Below are 23,481 nucleotides of genomic sequence, written 5' to 3'. Positions count from 1 at the left end.
GGTATAAGAGCACATATCTAAAAAGATTTTCCCAATAATATGTCTGCCCTAAGAAGCAAACCATTTTACTCTATCTATTCTAAATCACTAGCCTCTAAACTGCTTACGAAGTGCATAAAATAATCTATTGCATTGGGAGAAAAAAATCAAGCTTCTATTGGTATTAATTTTGTCTCATCCTTTTAAGTTTCTATTTTCATGTGTTCTTTATACACTATGGGACAGAACACATGTATGCCTTACAAATACATAGATATATGTGGGGAACTCAATTTTTTGATGAGAGGAAAGATGGTTTAGATGACAAATACAACTTTTCCTTTTCCCAGACTGTGGTTTTGTGCTTGCTCACCAAAGCTAACCTCAGCATGCTCAAAAGGAAGCAGAGTTCCAGGGTGGAAGCCCAGCCAGTCACTGACTTTGGTCCTGATGAGTCTCTGTCGGATAATGCTGACATCCTCTGGATTAACAAACCAGTAAGTTTCTTCTTTGAGTATGGAGAAGCGTAAGTGGATGTAAGAGAAATTTGATTGACAAATGCAAATATCATGTACCTTTGGCTTCAAAATGTCTGAGCTGCAGTAGAATATGGATGAGGTTCAGAGTCTGGAAGTAGAGAACAATCCAATGAAATAGTGAGATGCCGCTATGAGTTACTCACATGGGAAGATGCACCGGGTGATCCAATACCCTCCCCTCCCCTCCCCACACTGTGCACCCTGTCCTCAGAGTCACGCGGTGTAGTGATGATACCACTTCTCAGGCTGATCCAAATCTGAGGTCCATGATGAGCAACCTGTTCTTAACGAACTTCCTCTACTTGTTGTCAACATGCCTGAATCCATGAGACAATAAGCACATGTTTGGAATTAAAGGTCTCCTTCTGATTTGCGAGTTTTGAGTAAAAGGTCAATGAGGTAATGGATAGTATCTCTGAAGAATTTGTCACCTTTGCCGCCTAATTAAGTTGATGAGGATTTGAGAGGAAGAACTGCTAGGCTAGGCACCACTGTATGCCAGAAAGCATAGCAACCAGAGCTAAGTCTGACAGGCGTGCATGTCCATGAGTGTTGAAAACTCAGCTCTGCAAAACCAAGCAGGATCAACTTCTTACTCACCTCATGGCTGATGCTGAAGTAACAAAAGGAAATGACCTGTTGCCTCTTGCAGTGCTTGTCTTTCCCCTAACCATGATACACACAGGATCTGCTTGGACTCTTTGCTGTCCTTCCCAATCTGTCTTCCTCTAATCTGCCCTCCAGATTACTTCCCCAGCCTGCTCACATTTCTTTATCTATTTCTATTTTTATTCACATCACCCTTCTGCTTTATAATCATGGAAACTGTCTATTACCTTCATTACAAATTAAAATCTGTTAGTATGACATTCCTGCTTCTTTTCATTCAGGACCTAACCTGTCCAGTAACTGCTCCTTTCCCATGTCAGCACAACATCCACTCAAGCCCCATCAGCAGCCTCCTACTCCTCTAGGCTCTCTGGCTTGTTCACATTGCTTTCCTTTGCTCATACTGCTCCCTGGCCCCAGTGACCCTTTCCCAGCTCCTCTGATGAGTCGAATCCTCCTCATCCATTAGGACTGGCTGAGATGTCACCCCTGGCATCCTTCTCTGAAAGGCTTATTTCCACCACAGACGGAATGAACCTCTCTTCTCTTTCCACTTAGCCTGTTTTATATTTGTATATAAATAGAATGTTATCTATAAATAACTGTATATTTTATATACATCATGTGTATATTTACATTATATATGTTGTAGATCATGTATATATAACATGTATTTATGGATCTATTGTCTTATGTATATATACATGTTATGTGCACATACATATAAACATATAACAGGTTATATAGATATCACATATATACACATTACATATACACATACATGTGTTAACATCATGCATATTACCTATACATATAAATGTCATGTGTGTATAACAGATATACCTGTTATATATGCATATGTGTTATATGCATGTAAGATATACATATATGTATACATCCATATAACATGTATGTGTAATGTGTGCATTGTTATATACATATATACATGAGACAATATACATAATATATGTATATTATGTCTTATCTAGAACATGTTTTATAATGTTATATAACATGTTTTTGCCTCTTGCAGTGCTTGTCTTTCCCCTAACCATGATACATGCAGGATTTGCATGGACTCTTTGTTTTCCTTCCCAGTCTGTCTGTCTCTAACCTGCCCTCCAGACTACATGTATTTACATGTATGTGTATATACACATAACGTATTATATACATACATATAACATGGTATGGGTATATACACACATTTTACATATATATAATATATTCAAAGATGTTTTACTTCTTGGACTGCAAAATAGGAGTCGGAAGTGTGTTGCTTCCATGTTTTGTTGCCCGCACCCAGCATTCTGACACATAGTAGGCCTTTGTTCACGCTTAGAGAATTGAATGGAATAGGGAATGAAGCACCCCTAACTCTTTCTTAGTGTCCACCTTATTACAGAACTTTCTGCGAAGTTATGAAGAAGGTAGTATCAAAGATGTAGCCTTGGAGGCACTTACTGAAATTATTAATGCTTCATTAAAATCCTGTCTTTAAACTAAAAACTGGTTTGTTGTTGAAGAACCTATATTTGGAAGCTCTTTTGTGTAATTAGATTCTTTACGTTAAAAGTCCAGATGGGGCCAAATTCACACACCGATGTTTATTGAAGTGCTTCCAAATTGCATGAAAGATACATATAACCCTTCAAGTAAATTGAATCATCAGTGGCTTGTGTGTTATGGAATTAGCAGCATAATATCTTCATGTAAATATTATAACTGTCAGATAAATATTATAACCCACTCATCAGCTGCAAGTGTCTGAGTCTCCTGAAAGTTCTGACAGTCTTTTCTATTTTTCATCTTGAGTGTTTGCTAGTATACATAGCTGCAGAATCCGTCTACCACAAACCTAAATTTTTTTCAGAGAGTATAATATCAAAAAATTATCATGATTTCGTATAGGTCCAAGATAGTCAATAAAACCATATTTGGATTACGTTTAAGAATTGTATACTAATTGATTAACTGGTGACATTGATTGTGTGGGCTTAGCATGGAGATGCAGTTAAGTATTTTTTTTAACCCTAGATACTAGTTTTTGTAATAAAATATTGAGTATGAGTGATTGTATGTCCTGTACATATATTCGTGTAAACACAAACATACTTATCTTTAATTCTTTCTTCTTATTTTGGGGTTAAAGAAAATCTTCAGATAGCAGACATGCCTCTAGTGTTGCACAGAACCTTATTTTATGGCATTTTGAAAGATGTATGGTCTAAATTTTTATAAAATATGTTCTCCAAAATAAAGAGAAAAATCTATTCATTATTTTTTTAAATGTAGGATGAGACCAGATTTTTAAAAAGTTTCTTTGTATTTTTATACAAAGACATTATACACAAGATACAAATAGAAAGGAAATTCTAAATGTGGGATGTGTTATGTATCAATTCATTTAAAAAGCATTTCTGATCTACTGTGATAGGCCCTCGTGTGAGATGTTAGGGGAGTTACAGTAAATATAGTATGACCCCTAATTCTAGGTACTTATAGTACAAAAATGAAAAAAAAAGTGGCACATCAAGTTCCTATGTGACTAAATTACAAACACATATTTTAATTGAACCAGAATCTTCCTATATTGTAGTCCGATGCCAGGAGGTTATCAGATGTTTTGGGGAGCCTGATCAGGTTCCATCTAGGCTTTGAGTCTTTGTAATGCATGACCACAGAAATGCCTCCACCTTTCTATCTTAATGTGTTTATGTGGAAAATAGGCGGCTTGAGAATTAAATGATATAAAAACATGTGAAAATATTTTAGCACATTATATGCACTGAGATGTTAGTTTTCTTCTTCTTCAACTCCGTATTAGTGAACTATTTTAACTTCAGTATTATGTTTTCCACTTAGTGTGGTTCGTAATACAAGGTTGAGATTTCAGTTATGGCGCCATGTAATAACTTTGGACCATCATTGCAGTGGGTTCACTCTTTGCTGCGCATCTGTGCCATCATCAGCGTCATTTCTGTTTGTATGAACACGCCGATGACCTTCGAGCACTATCCTCCACTTCAGTATGTGACCTTCACTTTGGATACATTATTGATGTTTCTCTACACAGCAGAGATGATAGCAAAAATGCACATCCGGGGCATTGTCAAGGTAAGCATTCCCATGTCATTTAAACTAAGAACCTAAATGCATCGAAAATCTTAATCCGTTTGTGATATTTGCATGTTCAATTCAGTAAAACAAAACATCATTTTATCTTATACATATGGAAGACCTTTTTAAAAAGGCGTAACTCCAGAGATTGGGAGAAATTGTGGCATGAGACTATTTTAAAAGTTAAATAAATTTTATAAGACACAAAGTCTTGGAATATCTGGGAAGGAACAAGATGGTTTGACTAATAGCCGTGTGAAGTCCAGAGTAGGGTTATTCATGCCACCTAGGGCTGAGCCCGCGACCCAGCAGAGGGGCTGGCCCAGAGAAGCACCTTATTTTTTGTTGACTTATGGAGTGCAGCATCAGAGTCACATGGTAGAGTTAGAGCATGATAATATTGTAGCAGGATGTCATTTACTTGATGTGTGTTGAAGATATGAAAGGATAAAAAAAAAAAGGACATGAGATGGCAAAACTTTCTGGGACCAAAAGAAAAATAATGTGCCATGTGAAATTAGTACCAATTGGAAACAAAATAAATATAAAAATTTTTAATCGGAAAACAAAGGAAAAGAAAAAAAAGAAAATTTCTGTCACTGGATGTCTTTTCCTTTTGTAGCACTGATCTTTACATGGGTTAAACATGTGTAGATGATGCTGTCCCTAGAGTATTTAAAATTGTACTATTTGGGGAACCAGTAATAGCAGTGCGGATTTTATGGTTTGACAAATGACAGACGACTCAGATCCTAGTTCTTTCACTCACTGTTGTATCAGCATCTCAAGTTAGCTAATTTTGGTGGGAAAGTGTTTTATTTTGTACAAGGATTTTGAAAATCTACTGAGACAATGTAATGATTAGTCAATTTCATTGCTTCCCTTTTACACATAATTCATGTGTGCCATCCTTGAAAGACAGATCACAGACAATGCATTACCAGGTTCATGTTTAACTTTTTATTGTGGACTTTAAAAAATTTACCCCAAAGTATGTTACAGTTATAATGTGAATCCCTGTAACTAAACATCAACAATTATCAATATTAAGCCAATTCTGTTTCATTTTAAAGCAAATCTGAGAAACCAAGTCATTTCAGAAATCATTCCTTTTGTATTGATGACTGATAACATTTTCTTTTTTATATAACCACCATACCATTATCATATATAGCAATATTTTATATATGAGAAAATATTTGTAACAAGACTTAGCAATAATGCCGTAGTGTAGGCTAATACACAATCCGTGTTCATATTTCTTGAATTATCACAATTTTTTTTTAATAGTTGGTTTCTTCAAATCAAGACTCAGACATGGTTTACATATTATATTTGATTGATTTGTTTTTGTTTTTGAGACAGAGTTTCGCTCTTGTTGCCCAGGCTGGAGTGCAATGGCACGATCTCGGCTCACTGCAACCTCTGCCTCCTGCGTTCAAGCGATTCTCCTGCCTCAGCCTCCCGAGTAGCTGGGATGACAGGCATGAGCCACCATACCTGGCTAATTTTGTATTTTCAGTAGAGATCGGGCTTCCCCATGTTGGTCTCGAACTCCCGACCTCAGGTGATCCGCCTGTCTCACCCTCCCACTTATGTTTCTTAAGTCTCCTTTAAGTCTCTGTAAGTCCATTAAGTTTCAGCTTTTCACATCCTGCAAAAAAATTATCTGGGTCATTGATCCATTGGGAAACATGTGTCTTTTGTCTTGTGGAAGATTCTCCATTTGAGATTTGGCTGATTGCTTCCAGATGGTGCCCTTTAATAGTTTCTGTGGACTCCGTGTCCTCTGAACTGCTTTGTGCTTTGACCAGCAATGCCCACAGGTGCTTCTTTCCCACATGGTCACCGCAAAATATGTCAGACTTCTGGCTATTTGCCAGTCTGAAGGGTGGGAAACGGTCATCCACTGTAGTTTTAATTGGCAATTCCCTTTTGAGAGTGAGGTTAAGCGGGATTTTATGTCTCAAGAGCCATTTTTAAGTTACATTTTTTCATTCAGATTTTGGCCACTCTGTGTGTGTTAGAAGTATCAGCCCTTTGTGCTATAACTTGCAATTGTTTTTCCCAGTTTGCCTTTGTCATTGGCTAGGTTCGTGGTCATTTGTACCATACACAATTCTTATCCACATCATGGACAGGCTTTCCATTGTCTGCATTTTATGTCATACAGGAGTGTTTTTTAGGTTTCCTCATATAGATTTTGCACATTCTTAGTTATATTTATGCTTTGGTATTTTATGTAATCATTTTGTTATCTGTATGAGGTCTTATCTTCCATTACCTATTCTAACTTGTTCTTTTAAATGAAGGCTGTTGGTTTCTATACATTAATATTATATTCTGCTACTTTACTAAATGTGCTAGATTCTTGTATTAGTCATAATAGTTTTCCCGCTAATTCTTTTGATGCTTCCATATCATCATATCATATGCAAATAAAGAAAGATTTGTCTTTTTCTTTCTAATTTTATGCTACAATTGCTTTTACTTACTGAAAGTAAAATAAATGAATTGACTAACACTGTCGGTAAAATTTTAATGGTAATAGAGGTAGTGAGCATTTTTGTTTTGTTTTGGTTTATCTAGAACACCTCTGGTGTTTTTTCATTAACTAGTGTGAAAAATTGGGGTTTGAAGTATGTATACATTATCAGATTAAGTGAATAAACATTAATTTCACATTTTGAGACTTGTATCATGACTAGCTTTTTAATTTGTCAGATGGTTATTTTTAATTTGTCAAATTATTATTTTTTCCTTACTGCTTGTAATAGAAGCGATTTTTAAATATTGAGTTATCCTTCCATTCCTATAAATCCCTACTGGATCAACATACATTTTTATTCTATTTTAATGTGCTGTTTTGTTATATATGTTATTATTTTCCTTGTTTTAAATTTGGTCTGATCTTTGCCAGGTTTTGATATTAGATTTTTCATGTGTGTGTAGGTGGTGGGCATGTATGCATGCTATAAAATAGTCTGAGCACTCTTGAATTGTTTTCACTTTAAAAAGTTTGGTATAAACCGCCTGTGAAACCATCTGGTCCTGCTGCTTTTTTGTGGGGCTTCCTTTGTGGTATTTCCTATTTCTTCTATGGAAATTAGCTGTTTTATTTTTAGTTTTATTTTATGTTGTTTTGTTTTGTTTTGTTTTTGAGATGGAGTATCACTCTTGTTGCCCAGGTTGGAGTGCAGTGGCACAATCTCGTCTCACTGCAACCTCCACCTTCTGGGTTCAAGCTATTCTCCTGCCTCAGCCTCCCAAGTAGTTGGGACTACAGGCACATGCCACCATGCCAGGCAAATTTTTTGTGTTTTTAGTAGAGACGGGGTTTCACCGTGTTGGCCAGGATGGTCTCGATCTCCTGACCTTGAGATCCACCCGCCTCGGCCTCCCAAAGTGCTGGGATTACAGGTGTGAGCCACCGTGCCAGGCCTATGTGTTCATTTTTTAGTAGAGACAAGATCTTGCTCTGCAGCCCAGGCTGGAGTACGGTGGTGCAATCATAGCTCACTGCAACCTCTAACTCTTGGGCTCAAGAGATCCTCCCACCTCATCCTCCCATGTAGCTGGGACTACAGGTGTGTGCCCCCATGTGTGGCTGACTTTTAAAACTTTTTTAAGAGAGAGGGTCTTGCTATGTTGCCCAGGTTGGTCTCCAACTCCTAGGCTCAAGCGATCCTCCCACCTTGGCCTCCCAAAGTGCTGGGATTACAGGTGTGAGTCACGGTGCTCAGTCAAAATTGTCTGTTTTGAACTTGCTTGGTCTACTGGGATCTATTTGGTGAAGTATATTTTCTTAGGAAATTATCCCCTATTTTGTTTAATTATTTGGTAACATAGATTTGTGTAAATAGCTTTTATTCCCTCTGATTAATATTTTCTCCTGATTTTGTATTTTTTTGTTATTTCAATTAGAGTGTTTTGTTGTTCGGTTGGCTAGTGGTATTTTTTGTATGTTTTGTTCCAGGTTGTTTTAGGTTAGCCAATTGATTTACTCATTTGTTGATTTTTTTTTTTTTTTAAGAAGAATCAGCTTATTTAATTTAACTTAATTAATTTTAGTTTTATATTTAGTAGTTTCTTTGTTTTATTTGGTTTACTTTGCTGGTCTGTTTCTAACTTTTCGAAGGTGTTTGTCTCACATTTTCATTTCTCGAGACTCTTAAATCTGCTGCTTCCTTGCCTTGTGGTTAAAATGTTAACCACAAGGATAATGTTAGCCAGCAGCATAAAATGTTACTGCTGAGAATGTTTTTTCATTCTAAGTAACTTGATCTTTTCTCCTGAATATGGAAAGAGACTTTCCCTTTATTGGTAAAGTCAGTAGTGCTATGAGAATGTACGTTATCTTTTTGTTGACAGCTATGGATATATTTTGCTAGGTTCATCATGTGATATTTATTTATTTTATTTCATTATTCTTCAGGATTCCTTTTGTATTCTAATTACACCAGGATCTGTGTTTTGGTCTTTCCTTTCCTTTGTTTTCTTTCCTTGTGTTTCTTTATGTTTTTATCTTTTCTATATCCTATTTCCCTTGCTTCACTCCCCATGCTGTCCTCTCACTCCTGGCGTCCCTGTATTTCACTCCTGTTTCTCAGATGCTTTTTTCATTTCTTTTTCGTCATTTCCCGAACAGTTTTTGTTTTTTTTTCTTTTCAGTCTCCTATCATTTAGACATCATTTATGTGCTTTCTTTCTAGTTTTGTAATACTTTTGAAGCTTCTATTTGTTCAAATTTCTTTTGGTCATGTTGTCATATTCTATTATAGTCTTTATCTGCTTTGAGTGTTTATTTTCTATGTATACGTTTATGTATTATTTTATTATTTTTTTACTATTTTTTGAGACAGCGCCTCGCTCCGTCACCCAGGCTGGAGTGCAATGGCTTGATCTCAGCTCACTGCAGCCTCCGCCTCCCGGGTTCAAGCGATTCTCCTGCCTCAGCCTCCTGAGTAGCTTAGATTACAGGCACGCGCCACCACTCCCAGCTAATTTTTGTATTTTTAGTAGAGACGGAGTTTCACCATGTTGGCCAGGCTGGTCTCAAACTCCTGATCTTAGGTAATCCACCTGCCTCGGCCTCCCAAAGTGCTGGGATTACAGGTATGAGCCACTGTGCTCGGCCTATGTATTATTTCATTCATCTCAGTCTACAATGTTTTCGCAAGGGCTTCATCATGTTTTTCTTGTTGTTCACATGAAATGGGAGTTTTTCCTGAACATTGGGTAGAGTACCCTCCGCATACTGTCAGTACGAGGGGTCCCTTCACTGTTGTTAACCTGATGGGTAAACATGGAGCCTTTCTGTGTACCTACCATCATGTTCTGAGCTCTGCTTCCTCTGGAATGCTGGCCCAATGATCGAGTATTTCTTATCCACTGGCCCCAGTGTCCCTGTTCTACTCAATTTCTCTTCTAAAGATGGGGCTGTGGTCTGGAAAGGAGTTTTTGTTGGGGGTGCTTAGGAGCTTCTAATGTTCCATTGCCTCTGATCTTTCTGCAGTTCCTTGGGGACATCGGTAGTCATTTGTTGTTGTTTTATTCCTCTGTTTTACAACTAGTTTACATTTCTACAGATTTTGCCATTTATATTAAGGTTCACCTTCTGAGATATCTGCTCAGCATTCCACAAGTATTTATTAGTGATTTTGGGGTTATGGAATTCTACTGGTTTATGGAAGAGGTGGGCATCCTCCATGGCTTCAATGAACAGATTTCAAGATGATTCCAAAATTGTCTGTATCTTCCACAATGTGGCTAGGCTAGTTTTTATAAGCACTAGGTTTAGATAAGCATAGGTTCAGAAAACTGGGCCTGTCTCAGGAGGTCATATTGGGAGAAAGCTGGTCTTGGGAGAATGCTAGCATCTCTTTTATTCAGTTGTAACTGTACTCCCCTGGACATTGCCTAGCCCTAGCTCACGTTCTGTGATTCACTAGAGGGCTATGAATGGCCCTGTCACTTGTGTGTATTGGTTATCTGGGCCATGGCAACCTTTGCCCATGCATTGAAAGATCTGAATATTCTGGGTGAAGCATTTTGTGATTGAAATTGCCATGTGTTGACTTCTTCAAGGTTCCATTTGAATGAAACAAATGATTGACATTTTCCTAGAAGAAAACTTTTGTTTTTTAAGTTATTACACAATTTAAGACTTGGATTTCACATCACTCAAATGATGGTAGGCACCCTGCTAACGGCCACAGTCTAACGATAAAAAGAACAGTGGCATACTTAATACATAAATTATATACTCATTCCCAAGTGAACAGAGCAGTGAGAGAACAGAAGTTTTAATAATTTAAATGTTAGAAGTTGAAGCAATAGTTAAAACAGAAAAAAAATAATTTAGGACCAAATTGTTTTCAAAATGCTGTAAATTAACCATTTCCAGTATTTTAACATTTTCATCAACATTTGGGTGATGAGCTATTTACTACAATGAAAAATTTTTATTTTCAATCTGTAAGAAACGAAATTTAAAATGAAAATCAAATATGGTTTTTCTGGTTTTCATTCAGAAGTAATTGGATCAAATACAACTGTAATGCAGATTTTAGTAATATTGCGCTGTTAACATCTTGAAGTAGTCAGCTCAACTTCATAGCTCAGTAAAACTGATATTTTATGTTTAAATGCTTGCTAACGTTTTAGTTAAATATGAGATCTGCCTATCCTGAACCAAGCTTTAAATGTATCAACTCACTGAATTTTTACCATCATGGCCTGTATTATTGTTAGAGAGTAATAATTATATCAGTAACTACTGTCATTTTCATGATATTAAATCTAAGCCACAGCTTTATCATTTTCCTACTGCAGACTTCTTCAAACACGCATGTCATAACAGATACAGCTCAAAGAGTATATTGGGCTTGATATTACATTCTTATGTTCAAAACTTAAGTTTTTAATTAGACTTTATTTTAGCAAAATGTCCTTTGTCACATTAAATATATGTTGCTAATTTACATTTTATTAACTTTGCATTTTTGTATTTGTACATTTGTTTTGCTTTTACACTTACATGAGAAATGTGTACATATTGTAGGTATTTAAGTTACATCATAATAAAAATACACCCGTCACATCAAGGCTCTATGATACCTTTCGGAGGACCTCTCTCTTCTATTACTCAAGTTTGAGTTACTGTGCTTTCTTTAACTCTACCATAATTTTTTAAACTTTTATTAAGCACCTGTCTGCTGTAAACCTTATCATTTTTCATACTTTTTCTACCTTAATACCTTTGCCAATAGCACTGCAGTTTTCTCTCAATCTTTAGTCTCTTCACCCAGAGTAATTTGCAAATATGTGCTGTATTTTCTCGCTAACATTTAAGCTTGTATTTCTTCATGCATAAATGGGAACGTTATGAATATACATGTTCTATTTTAATCTTCAGGTTACACTTTTCATAATAAGTTTTCACATTGTTTGGAACAGAGTTGTGCAAATATGAAGTGTTTAATATTCACTGATTGCCAACTAAAATATTTCTAAGGAATAGTCAAATTTAGTTATTGAGTGAGCAGTACCTGTTAGCTTGTGTTCTGGGTGGAAAAGTGTGTGTGAGTTAATGTATACATATGCTAGTAATTTGGGGAATGCTAACCTGTTATTATTGTTATTTTTTTTTTTTTTTGAGATGGAGTCTCGCTCTGTTGCCCAGGCTGGAGTGCAGTGGCCGGATCTCAGCTCACTGCAAGCTCTGCCTCCCAGGTTCATGCCATTCTCCTGCCTCAGCCTCCTGAGTAGCTGGGACTACAGGCGCCCGCCACCTCGCCTGGCTAGTTTTTTTTTTTTTTTTTTTAGTAGAGACGGGGTTTCACCGTGTTAGCCAGGATGGGCTCGATCTCCTGACCTTGTGATCCGCCCGTCTCAGCCTCCCAAAGTGCTGGGATTACAGGCTTGAGCCACCGCGCCCGGCCCCTAACCTGTTATTTTTTAAGGAGTCTTTTCCATGCATAAAACTATGTTAGTCCATAAGAAAACATTTATAGAAGCAAACCAACGTATTTTTGCCCAGCCGTCATGCACAATTCTTTAAAATTATACCTAGCCAATTTTGGCAATGTTATGGTATACCTAAGAGTCATACCTAATCGTTAAAGTAGTGTTATCCAGTGATACCTAGTTTATAAAATTATGCACAACAAAACAAACCCTGAAACTTTATTTTTCAATACGAACGTGTCCAAGCTGTGGCTTCCTAGTGTTGCCTACTAATTTTATTGACCTAGTAATTTGCCAAATATATATTAAAATATGTATAAATATAAAATATTTACGATATGAAAATGTTTAAGATATTGAAGATATAAATGTAATATAAGAAGGACTTATATTCTTAAACCCAAGTAAGTACACTTTCCAAGTTTTCTTTTAATCATCCAGCAACTATTTATTGAACACTTGCAATGAGCTCATCTCTGCGCTTGGAGAAGAGAAACACACAAAACCAAGGAGAGCCCCTGTCCTCAGAAAAAGCCTGGTTCACTCTGTGGAACAGACTTAGCACCGACAGGCACTCTTCATTTCCAACTTCCAATGTATTTCTGAAAACATGCTGGATAGCATATTTTCAGAAAATAGGCACTTCTATTGCATTAATTTATATGGCAAAACTAATAATCTATTAGGGGAACTCCGAACGATTTCTCCAAATATCACTACATCACCCTCACACCTATGCAAGTCAACCTGCATATTTCTGCAAAATGAAAAGCATTTAAAACACCCCTTACCCAATTATTTGCACTAATCAAACCATAGTGGATGTTTTATATGTGCCCAAAAGTAACAGGAACTTTCTGTTATTAAGTAAATTTTAAAAATACATTCAAGTACCATCCACCATATTTTATTGAATTGTTGATATCATCAATTGTAAAAAAAAAAAAAAAAAAGAAAGCATCACTTCACAGATTCACAGGTCTCTAAGAAATAATAAAGGCTTCTAATTATACTTTGTCTGAAAGATGTAAGATTGTAATTGATGCATCAATTAGAAGATGCACCTGAATCCAGAAGTGTGCGACTGTGTTGGAGCAGGGTAGAGTGTGTTTTCGAATTGACGAAATATGGTAAAGTGGGCCTCGGTTGGTAAACTCCATCTCTGGATCTCGTGAAAGGCTAGCCTTCAGGGGAAGGGTAGGAAAGAGGAAGGTAACAACGCACTAGCGTTAAATAGTTAAGTAGGTAAACAGCGCTGGTACAAGATTTGGCCCAAAAGGCGAACAACAGAGATATACCTGCATTGCACACTATACCTTTGGCAGGATCCATTGGCAACTTCAATGTGTCCATCGACACACATGTAAATTCATTATGGTGATTCTTCTAGGTTCATAGTGATTCTGAGGCAAACATTTTTTGCAGATATAAATAGCAAATATTTGTACAGTGAGAGTCTACATAGAGAGGGACCTTCTTTTTTTTTTTATGAAAGGGCTTTAATAGTGGTCTGTAAGAGCTATGGGGGAGGCAGGTACAAAAAAGAAAAGGACCAAAACTCTCTGCTTGGGGAGATCAGAGAAGTCTTGAAGAAAGAGGAATGTGAAACAATGCCCTGAAGGATGCGTAAGGTCTGTGGTAGGGGTGATGGAAGTAAGACAGAAGTAAGGGATCTCACGGGGAAAGAAAAGGAATATGTTGAGACACAAAGGTGTGGAACAGTGAGGTACATGCTGAGCTCAAAGTAGTCAGAAGTGGCAGATGGGCTGTGCACAGGAGGCAGCTGGAGAGGAGTTTGTGAAGCCAGACCTGGCGGCGTCATGGAGGGCCCGACAGGCTCTGCAAGGAGTTCTGACTTCGTTCTGTGGTCAGTAAAGATGCTTGGAGGATTTTCATCTGAGAGAAGCACAGTCTGATTTGTGTTTAAATGGTTCGCTCTAGAGGTAACATGCTGGATGCACAGCTGGGGAGAGAAACTGAAGCAGAAAGTCCTTCGGGCAAGAAATGTCTTTAACAATTTTTGTTGGAGGAATGCGTTTGTTTTAAGTGTTTTCCATCTTTTGTAATATTCCCCAAGCCTGAAGGTGCCTGCCAATCAATTCCCACTCCTCAGCAACTTTCTTCTAATTGCCTCCCTAATTCCTCTTCCTAGAAGCGTTCGCACTCACCAAATCCCTAGAGGTGAAAAGAAACTATTCGGATGATATATGTCTATGCTGATGCAGGGCACTTCATATATAGCAGACTGTGAATTCTTTAGACCATTCTCAGTTGTCTGTTTCACATCTGGCAATAGATACAAGTAAAAGTAGCATGCATCCTTTAAGCACTGTTGAAGTAACATAAAATAATGCTGAGACACAGTGACAGATGGGCCCTGGAAACTTGGGACAATAAATCCTGTGCTCATGAAACTACCAGTGCATATCATTTTGTCACTGCAAAATATATCCCTATAAATGTGTTTCCTTTTTCTGCTTGTTAAATACTTGCATGATATGTTGTTACTTTCTTATACCTTGTCATTGATTGGCAGTCTTCAAGTGTTTACCTTTATAAAAATCGACATATACAGCTCTTGAAGCACTCATCTCCTCAGCCAACAGAGTGCTGATTTTTGCCTGTAGCTCAAGCGCTCTCTGCCCTCCATTTCTTGTTGATGGAACAAACAAATTAAAACATTTCCTTCATATTTAAGGTGTTAAAATGTCTTGAGTACCACTGGTCATTCATATGTGTTAGCTTCTGGTTGCATATTTTAGAAGCGGGTTGCAAATATTATAACTTGAGCCTTAATACGGTAGAATTTTAAAAGATCTGGCCATGCTTATAAATGGAATCAAAACAACTTTGACTACTATGGCTAGGGCTTCTGATGACAATTTGATAAATATGCCAGATACAAAACGTAATCTAAGGTTGTATTTCAAAGTGTCAGATTTCAAGGTCTGTATTCTACTTATTTAAAAGTATTATAAACTTTTTGTGCCTTAGCGATTATTGATAATGATTAATATGGTAGTAATTTTAATTCCTACCAATTCAATTGTATTTACAATTTCACAGTAATGTATAAAATATGTAAACTGTAACCATATTTGCGTGGCATGTTTAGTTCTGCTTATGCAAACTGTGCTAATCCAGGAAGTATCCATAAGTCATCTCATGATCTCCTCTGTAATCTTTCGTGGTTACAAAGGAGTCAGAAAGGAATAATTTCTTTTTAGAAGCAATACAAATAATTTCAGTAAATGGATGGATGGATGAATGCATTAAGAAATATTAATTGACATCTTGCTGTGTACATTGTAATCTACAGAGGCTTTTTATCTAAGACATGGTTCATGTGTCTATCTCATCATTCATTTAATATCTGCTATATGTCACCCACTGTACCAGGTGCTGGAAACACAACCTTAACTTATCCTACTTAAAGTCTCAGGGTGTTATTCATCTTCAGAACACACTTAGACATTTACCGTGAGGGGTAGACTTCTTTTTTTTTCTGATATAACTCCAGAGAATACGTTCAGAGAAGATTTAAGTAGGAAACTCAAACTTCGCCATCAGATCCAATAAGTTGGAGAGACCGAATATAAATTCATGAAACAACCAGTATGGATTACAGAGGCGAATTCTCCGAGTAACATAAGATTTATTAGCACATTATTTATATACACAAGCTGAGTTGTCAGTTGTTGCATAATGCCTGAGTTAAGGTGATCAGAGGAGGCTGCAGTCAGATCACTCTGGAAGAAAAGGTTGGCACAGACTTGGCAGAATTTTTCAGGAAGATGGACAGCATGAAAAACAATGAACATTAAACAGCCAAAGATGTTTTACAAATGGAAAAATGCTGAGTGTTGCTGTCCTTTGTATCTTGAGTCATCATAACTCTGCTTATAAAAGACGTTTGTGAATATTGAATGACTCGTGGAAACATGAGCCAAAAGATAATACATGAAACTTGTGCCCAGAGGATTATTTCCATATTTTACTGGGAAAATAAAAAGAGGCCAATTCTGATTGACCGCTGCGTACCATCTAGCGTGTGCTGGGCTTGTTGGTGACACGTGAATGCCACTGTATGTTTCTGAAAACTCCAAGGCAGAAAACATTCCAAACAAAACAATTAAATTACTTCCTGCGGGAAAGAAAGTTTTCTAAATTACACAGAATTTTTGCTAAGCCCATTTTTATAACCGAGGTTGTTTGAAATTAAGATGTTTGTATGTTTCTAATTTCTGATCACCACTGGTGCTGCTAAAATGATTTAAAATAATTCATTATTTTATATAGTTTGAAACGTAGTGTGGGCCAGTTTTACGACATTAATTTCCTTAGCAGACAAATCAGAAACAAAAATTCAGCCACATCTGTTATTGATAGCTTTTCATTCTGAATTGGTGAGGCCCCAATTTTTTAATTTAAATTTATTTTTGCCAAATGGAGAAGTGATTCTTGTTAAAGCTAAAATATCCAACTTAAAAAAAGTTGAAAAGCTATTTTTTAAAATTTAACACGTAAGCATTGGTCCAGAAACATATCAGAATACACCGTGGAAAGCCCGTGTGTCCTCCACCTTGTCTCCTGACCACTCACTTGCCTGCCCACTCCCCACAACCCAAAGGGAAATAGCACTGTTTATCCTCATTTGTTAACATTGTAAATGAACCTCAATATAATGGTGAGCTCTCATTCTATGTTCCACTGAGTTTAATTCATTTCTAAAGCAAATTATGAGCAATTGAAAGGAGGGTAATTGCAATGCTGCTACATATAACATTGTCAATGACAAAAATGAAATAAAATAGTAATACTGTTCTATTTAATACTTTTGAAAAAGTACCACGTAAATTCATCCTATTTGGGTGCCCATGTACTCAGCCATCTATAACTACTCTTTTCCTGCCTAATATTTACTCATGAATTGCTCCAATTTTGACATAGTTCTTTGCTGAGTCCCATGAAATTTCAGTTTTCATTTTTGGAATTCTTTGCATCTTTTAAAACAAGTCACAACTATGCCTAGTTCTTAAAATAAAGATGAAGTGGTAATTTTCTTTTTCTTTTTCCCTAATACACAAGTAAAAAACATTTGTTAATTTAATAAAAGTCCCCTTGAAAATAGACACATTTATTTTTCTTCATGACACTTGTGTCAACATGTAACATAATGAATATTTTATTTCCTTCAGAATGTAAATTGTGTAAAGACAGAAGTGTTTGCTGTGTTCACCCTTGTATCCCTAGTTCTTGAACACTGCCTAGATTAAAGGGATGCTTATGAGCTGAGGGAAGGAATGAAGAAAGGAAAGAAGGGAGGGAAAGAGGGAGGGAGAGAGGGGGTCGGGGAGAAAGAAAGGAAGGACAGAAGGAAAGAAGGAAGGAAAGAAGGAAGGAAGAAAGGAAGGAAGGAAGGAAGGAAGGAAGGAAGGCAAAGCACAACTTACATAATTCATATTCTATTATTTTCTTGGGTGTTAATCAAAGGCTCAGATAAAAGTCAAATTTGTATTGGCTATATTATCTGTATTTAGATTATAATTAATTTACATTTTCAATTAATTGTGCAATATATGAGGCAAGTATGATGCTTATAGTTAAAGGTGTTTGTGAGATCTTTAACACAACTATTAAAAAACACAGCTATAAAAAAAGTTGAAGATGACTATAAAAACACCTTAAATTATTTGTTGTATATTTAACCTTTGTGATGTGTTTACGTGTAGCACATCAACACCAGGAGCACCAGTAGCATCTTCATATAATGATGGTCACACAGTTTAATAGGGCCATTGTCCTTCTTGTCACCCAGAGCCAAGCTTCATAGTTTGCTTTCATATCTCTTTTGTGAGTCTTCCCAAACCCAGGAGTCACCAAGTTTGGTTGATTATCTTGCTACTGAAAACCTTATTTGTCCATTCATTTGGGAATTAACATTAGTTTCTCTAAACTCCCCATAGAATTAATCTTATCATCTTTCCCACCATGTTTATAACTTTAAGTTATTTTGCCTTATATATTAGCTGGATATGTTCACATATGTTTTTTCTACAAGATTGTTGTTCTTTTGGTTGTTGCTGGTGGTGCTGATGGTGGTGTGTGTGTGTGTGTGTGTGTGTGTGCGTGTTAGCTAGACATTATATATCCTCTAATGTAAAACAGGCACTTACTCAGTGTTCATTAAGTTGAATTTATACTTCATTTTTCGATCAGAAAACTTCCATTAAGTGTTTTATCATAGTGTTAGTTTTGCATACACCATAAATTATTTCCAGAAACCTCTCAAGGAGATATTTGGACACCTATTTGTTACTAAAGGTGGAAGCTTATGTCAATATCCTGCAACATGTTTTATCATTTGATTTGAAATCTTGACACTTTATTTCTATTTTTATTTCCCTAGCAGGTTTAATTAGAGGAGGTAATAATATATGTGACTGAATTAAAAATTGAGTTACATGGATGACTACAGAATTAATGACTTAATGGGATAGTCCTAAAAAAGCAAAGGCTTTTCTATTTAAAGTTTCTAATTTTTGACCTCATGAAGTTTTCTGTTTTATTATTCCAAAGGCATTTTTTTTAATTCCCATGTTATTAAAACATACATTCTAATGTCAGAATAGATTCCCTATTCAAAAATGAAAGTGGTACATCTTTATCTTTCTTTTACATATACAATCCCAATTAAAATTAAAGTCAATATATATTTTCCTTGCAAATTAAGACAAGTTTCTTCTTCACTTTTTTTGGTTAGTCTTGGATTCTATTTTTATTGCACTGTGGTCCAAGAGAATAGTTGTTTTGATTTCAGTTCTTTTGCATTTTCTGAGAGGTGTTTTATATCTGATTAAGTGTTGATTTTAGAATATGTGCTATGTGACAATGAGAAAAAATGTATATATATATGTGTATATATATATCCACATATATACAGTGGAAAGTTCTGTAGATGTCTACCAGCTCCATTTGATCTTTGGGGGTTTTTGCCTTAATGATCTAATACTGTCAGGTGTTGAAATCTCCCATTATTATTGTGCAGAACTGTAAGTCTCTTTGAACATCTCTAAGAACTTTCTTTATAAATTTGGGTGTTCCTGTGTAAAGTGCATATATATTTAGGATAGTTAGGTCTTTTTATTATTATTATATTTTAAGTTTTGGGGTACATTTGCAGCAGTTTTGTTACATAGGGATACACATCCCATGTAGCATGTATACCTAGGTATATATATGTATACCTATGTCCTATTACATAGCACAAATAATATTTTTAGCATACATACAAATACACATGGCGGTTTGCTGCACCCATCAACCCGTCATCTACATTAGGTGTTTCTCCTAATGCTGTCCCTCCCCTAGCCCCCCACGCCCTGACAGGCCCCAGTGTGTGATGTTCCCCTCCCTGTATCCATATGTTCTCATTGTTCAACTTGCACTTATGAGTGAGAACATGCGGTGTTCGATTTTCTGTTCCTGTGTTAGTTTGCTGAGAATGATGGTTTCCAGCTTCATCCATGTCCCTTCAAGAAACGTGAACTCATCCTTTTTTTATGGCTGCGCAATATTCCATAGTGTATATGTACCACACTTTCTTTATCCAGTCTGTGATTGATGGGCATTTGGATTGGTTCCAAGTTTTTGCTATTGTGAATAGTGCTTCAACAAACATATGTGTGTATGTGTCTTTATAGTGGAATGATTTATAATCCTTTGGGTATATACCCAGTAATGGAATTGCTAGGTCAAATGGTATTTCTGGTTCTAGATCCTTGAGGAATCGCCACACTGTCTTTTACAATGGTTGAACTAGTTTACACTCCACCAACGGTGTAAAAGTGTTCCTATTTCTGCACATCCTCTCCAGCATCTGTTGTTTCCTTACTTTTTAATGATCGCCATTAAACTGGCGTGAGATGGTATCTTATTGTGGTTTTGAGTTGCATTTTTCTAATGACCAGTGATAATGAGCTTTTTTTCTTCTTCACTTTTTAATCAGCTTGAAGTGAATGCCTTGTTAATTTTCCTACTAATGATGCTAAACCTAACAGTTTTAAAGACCTTCCTGTTGACCACAGTGTGCTCTTGGTTCTTGTAGACAGGGAGCTGGCTTAGGACCTACATAGCATATTTGGAAGAATGGCTTCTGGTTCTTTAAGTGTTAGAATTTGTGTGGCTGAGAGAAAAAAATGTGATATTTTCCCTTTCCATGAATTAAGTATTTTAACTGCAAAGTTCTGCAGTTGCTTGTCTTTTATAAAATATTTTTCTTATAAGTAATACCACTTAAAATGCTAAACTTATTCCTTGTGAAAGTCTGTTCTATTATGATACAAAAATTGTAGATAGCTTTTATTGAATTAACATTTGACATTTTCCTCCACAGATTTTTCTTTGAAATATTTGCTCTCCCTAATAATGCCATGTAAAATTTATTTTTAGGGGGATAGTTCCTACGTGAAAGATCGCTGGTGTGTTTTTGATGGATTTATGGTCTTTTGCCTTTGGGTTTCTTTGGTGCTACAGGTAATTAAATATTTTTTAAATTACAAGGGGGTATTCTCCCAAATGGGAATTATTTTGCATTAAAAGTCTAAATAGAAATATTACAAAATATACATCAAATGTGATTGTGTAACTGTCTACAGCATTATGTTTATTTTATTTTTCTTTTAACTGATGTGATTAATCTGTTTACTCTGACATATTTGAAATTCGAAAAATTAATTTTAATTGATACATAGTACTTGTATGTATTTATGGGGAACTGAGTGATATTTGATGTATGCAAGGTGTAATGATCAAATCTGCATAATTAGCATTTGTATCACCTCAAACATTTTATTGTTAGAAAAGTCAATAGCTATAATATCTTAATTATTGTCAGTTACATTTGTGAATTATTTCTCAATCAGAAATGAAAATCAATACTATAGAAAATTGTTAGCTATTAATCAGATATATATATTCCCTGAAATGAAGGAAGCAATGTGGAGTTTTATTTCTATATTTGTAAATAAAAAATCGAACTTAAAAATTTAAAGTCTAGTCTTCTCATATTTGGATGGGTATCAGCCAACATAAAATACTACATTGCAAATATTAAATGCTTTATTATAAGAGATGGGGAACATACATTAAAAAGGCTTACAGGAGAGATTCGATTGGAAAATAAGTAGAATTAATTTCCACGCATTCATTCAGACATGATTTTGCCTTTTAATTCAACTAAAGTTACTATATTCTTTTGATTTTATTTGATCTGTTTTGATTTGATTGTGGTAAGAACCCGTAACATGAGATCTACTGTTTTAACGAATTTTAACTGTACAATAAATTATTGTTAACTATGGGTACAATGTTGTACAGGTCTCTAGAGTTTATTCATCTATTCTTTATTTAAAAATTCAGAATTCAAAACTTCACAGACCGTTCTGCCAACTCATCACAGTGTTTGTTGATAAGCTTTCCTTTCTTATTTTTATAAAGTTCACCTTTCCCACAATTTAATTTCATCACTCATATATTTTTTAATCAGCTTTCTCAGGTTGAATCGTTTCTCATATTAATATGTCCTTTTCCACTGAATAACTATTGTGTGATTGACAAACTTTTCTAATTATTATTTTGCCTCTGTTAGTAAATAGCGTTTCATAATTTTAGCCCTTTCTCTATAACTTTATTTTCTAGATATTCAGAAGCCTCCACCAAAGAACATTATTAATGAGAAAGACAGCATACTTATTTTATATTCTAAGTTGGCACTTCTTGTAATGAAAAACTGTCTTAATGAATGAGACAGGAAGTGAACAAGATTAGTGCTGTTCTCGTTCGTTTATGTATTTGTTTCTGTTAAGATAGCTATAGATTCAAAATATACTCAAAAGAAAGTGGATTTTGGTGAAAAATAATACAGGACTAAATTCGGAGCAGAGACGCACCTACTTACGCTGCTAACATCTGTATATTCCATGAGTATGAGCAATGCTGAGGGAAAATCCGATCTCGTTTACCCATCTTTTAATTCGTAGGTGTTTGAAATTGCTGATATAGTTGATCAGATGTCACCTTGGGGCATGTTGCGCATTCCACGGCCACTGATTATGATCCGAGCATTCCGGATTTATTTCCGATTTGAACTGCCAAGGACCAGAATTACAAATATTTTAAAGTGAGTGCTACTTTACAGTAAGTTAAGAGGAAAAGTTTATGAAGTTTTTTCGTAAGTGTTATGTACTTTACCTACTTCTTTTTTTCCCTAGGCGATCAGGAGAACAAATATGGAGTGTTTCCATTTTCCTACTTTTCTTTCTACTCCTTTATGGAATTTTAGGAGTTCAGATGTTTGGAACATTTACCTATCACTGTGTAGTAAATGACACAAAACCGGGGTAAGTTTATCTATTAACTACATTTTAATCTGGTTGATTAACAAAGCTGTCTCTGTAATTTTCGTGAGAATAACCTCTGTGTCAGATTTTTCAAACAGTGTTTATGTCCTCTTTGTTCTGTGTCTCTGCTTCCTCAGTATTGTTTTGTCCAATCTTTATTTTATTTTACCTTATTTTGGAGATGGAGTCTCGCTCGGTCGCGAGGCTGGAGTGCAGTGGTGCGATCTCAGCTCACTGCAACCTCCGCGTCCCAGGTTCAAGCGTTTCTCCTGCCTCAGCCTCCCGAGTAGCTGGGACTACAGGCATGCACCACCACGCCCGGCTAGTTTCTGTTTTGTCCAATTTTTAAAGACAAGTATTCAAAACAAGACAGACTGGAAAATGTAAGCTGGTGGGAAAGTAGATTAAGCAAATGCAAAGTATACATTTAGAAACCTTTCTCAGTGTGGCAAAATGGGGAATGTGCTAACATAATAACAGAAACCTAAAGCTTCACTGAGGAAGTTTTTCATATTAGAGTGAGTTACATGTTAGGAAAAAAACCTCATTTTTATTATTATTAACTTTGGTCATCATTCCCTAAAATAGTTTCCCAAATGGTTATAACATTGTTTCTAGACAAAATACTACATACTGTCTGTTGCATTTGTCCGTTGCAGGGTTGGTGGATAAGACAGAATGTATGTACTTCAATTACCTATTATGTATTATGCAATAGGGCACCTGCCTCTTCTACTTGGCTGATCATTGTAAATATACAGCTCCAGGGATGTGACGGTAGGAGAGAGCAAAGTGGGATGTTGGCCCCTGGATGGTCCAAAAGTGTCCCATTAGGTGTTGGCTAGATATAGAGTTTGGGGTTCCAA

The 23,481-nt window shown here is 36.0% G+C and overlaps 1 protein-coding gene across 1 annotated transcript in view; it reads left to right on the top strand.

Annotated features, from left to right (window-relative positions):
* Positions 1-332: 332 nt before the first annotated feature.
* Positions 333-23,481, top strand: part of NALCN (sodium leak channel, non selective) — a 338,653-nt gene continuing 315,504 nt past the window's right edge. The window contains exons 1-5 of the mRNA XM_011933944.1: positions 333-476; positions 4,062-4,244; positions 20,667-20,750; positions 22,256-22,395; positions 22,487-22,615. Coding sequence (XP_011789334.1) covers positions 369-476; positions 4,062-4,244; positions 20,667-20,750; positions 22,256-22,395; positions 22,487-22,615 — 644 coding nt within the window. The 5' untranslated portion in view covers positions 333-368. The remainder of the gene's footprint in view (positions 477-4,061; positions 4,245-20,666; positions 20,751-22,255; positions 22,396-22,486; positions 22,616-23,481) is intronic.

Source organism: Colobus angolensis, unplaced genomic scaffold (genome assembly GCF_000951035.1).
Source record: "Colobus angolensis palliatus isolate OR3802 unplaced genomic scaffold, Cang.pa_1.0 Scaffold13, whole genome shotgun sequence".
Classification (NCBI taxonomy): Eukaryota; Metazoa; Chordata; class Mammalia; order Primates; family Cercopithecidae; genus Colobus; species Colobus angolensis.
Note: the sequence above shows the minus strand (reverse complement) of the source record. Positions and strands in the feature narration are given on the sequence as shown.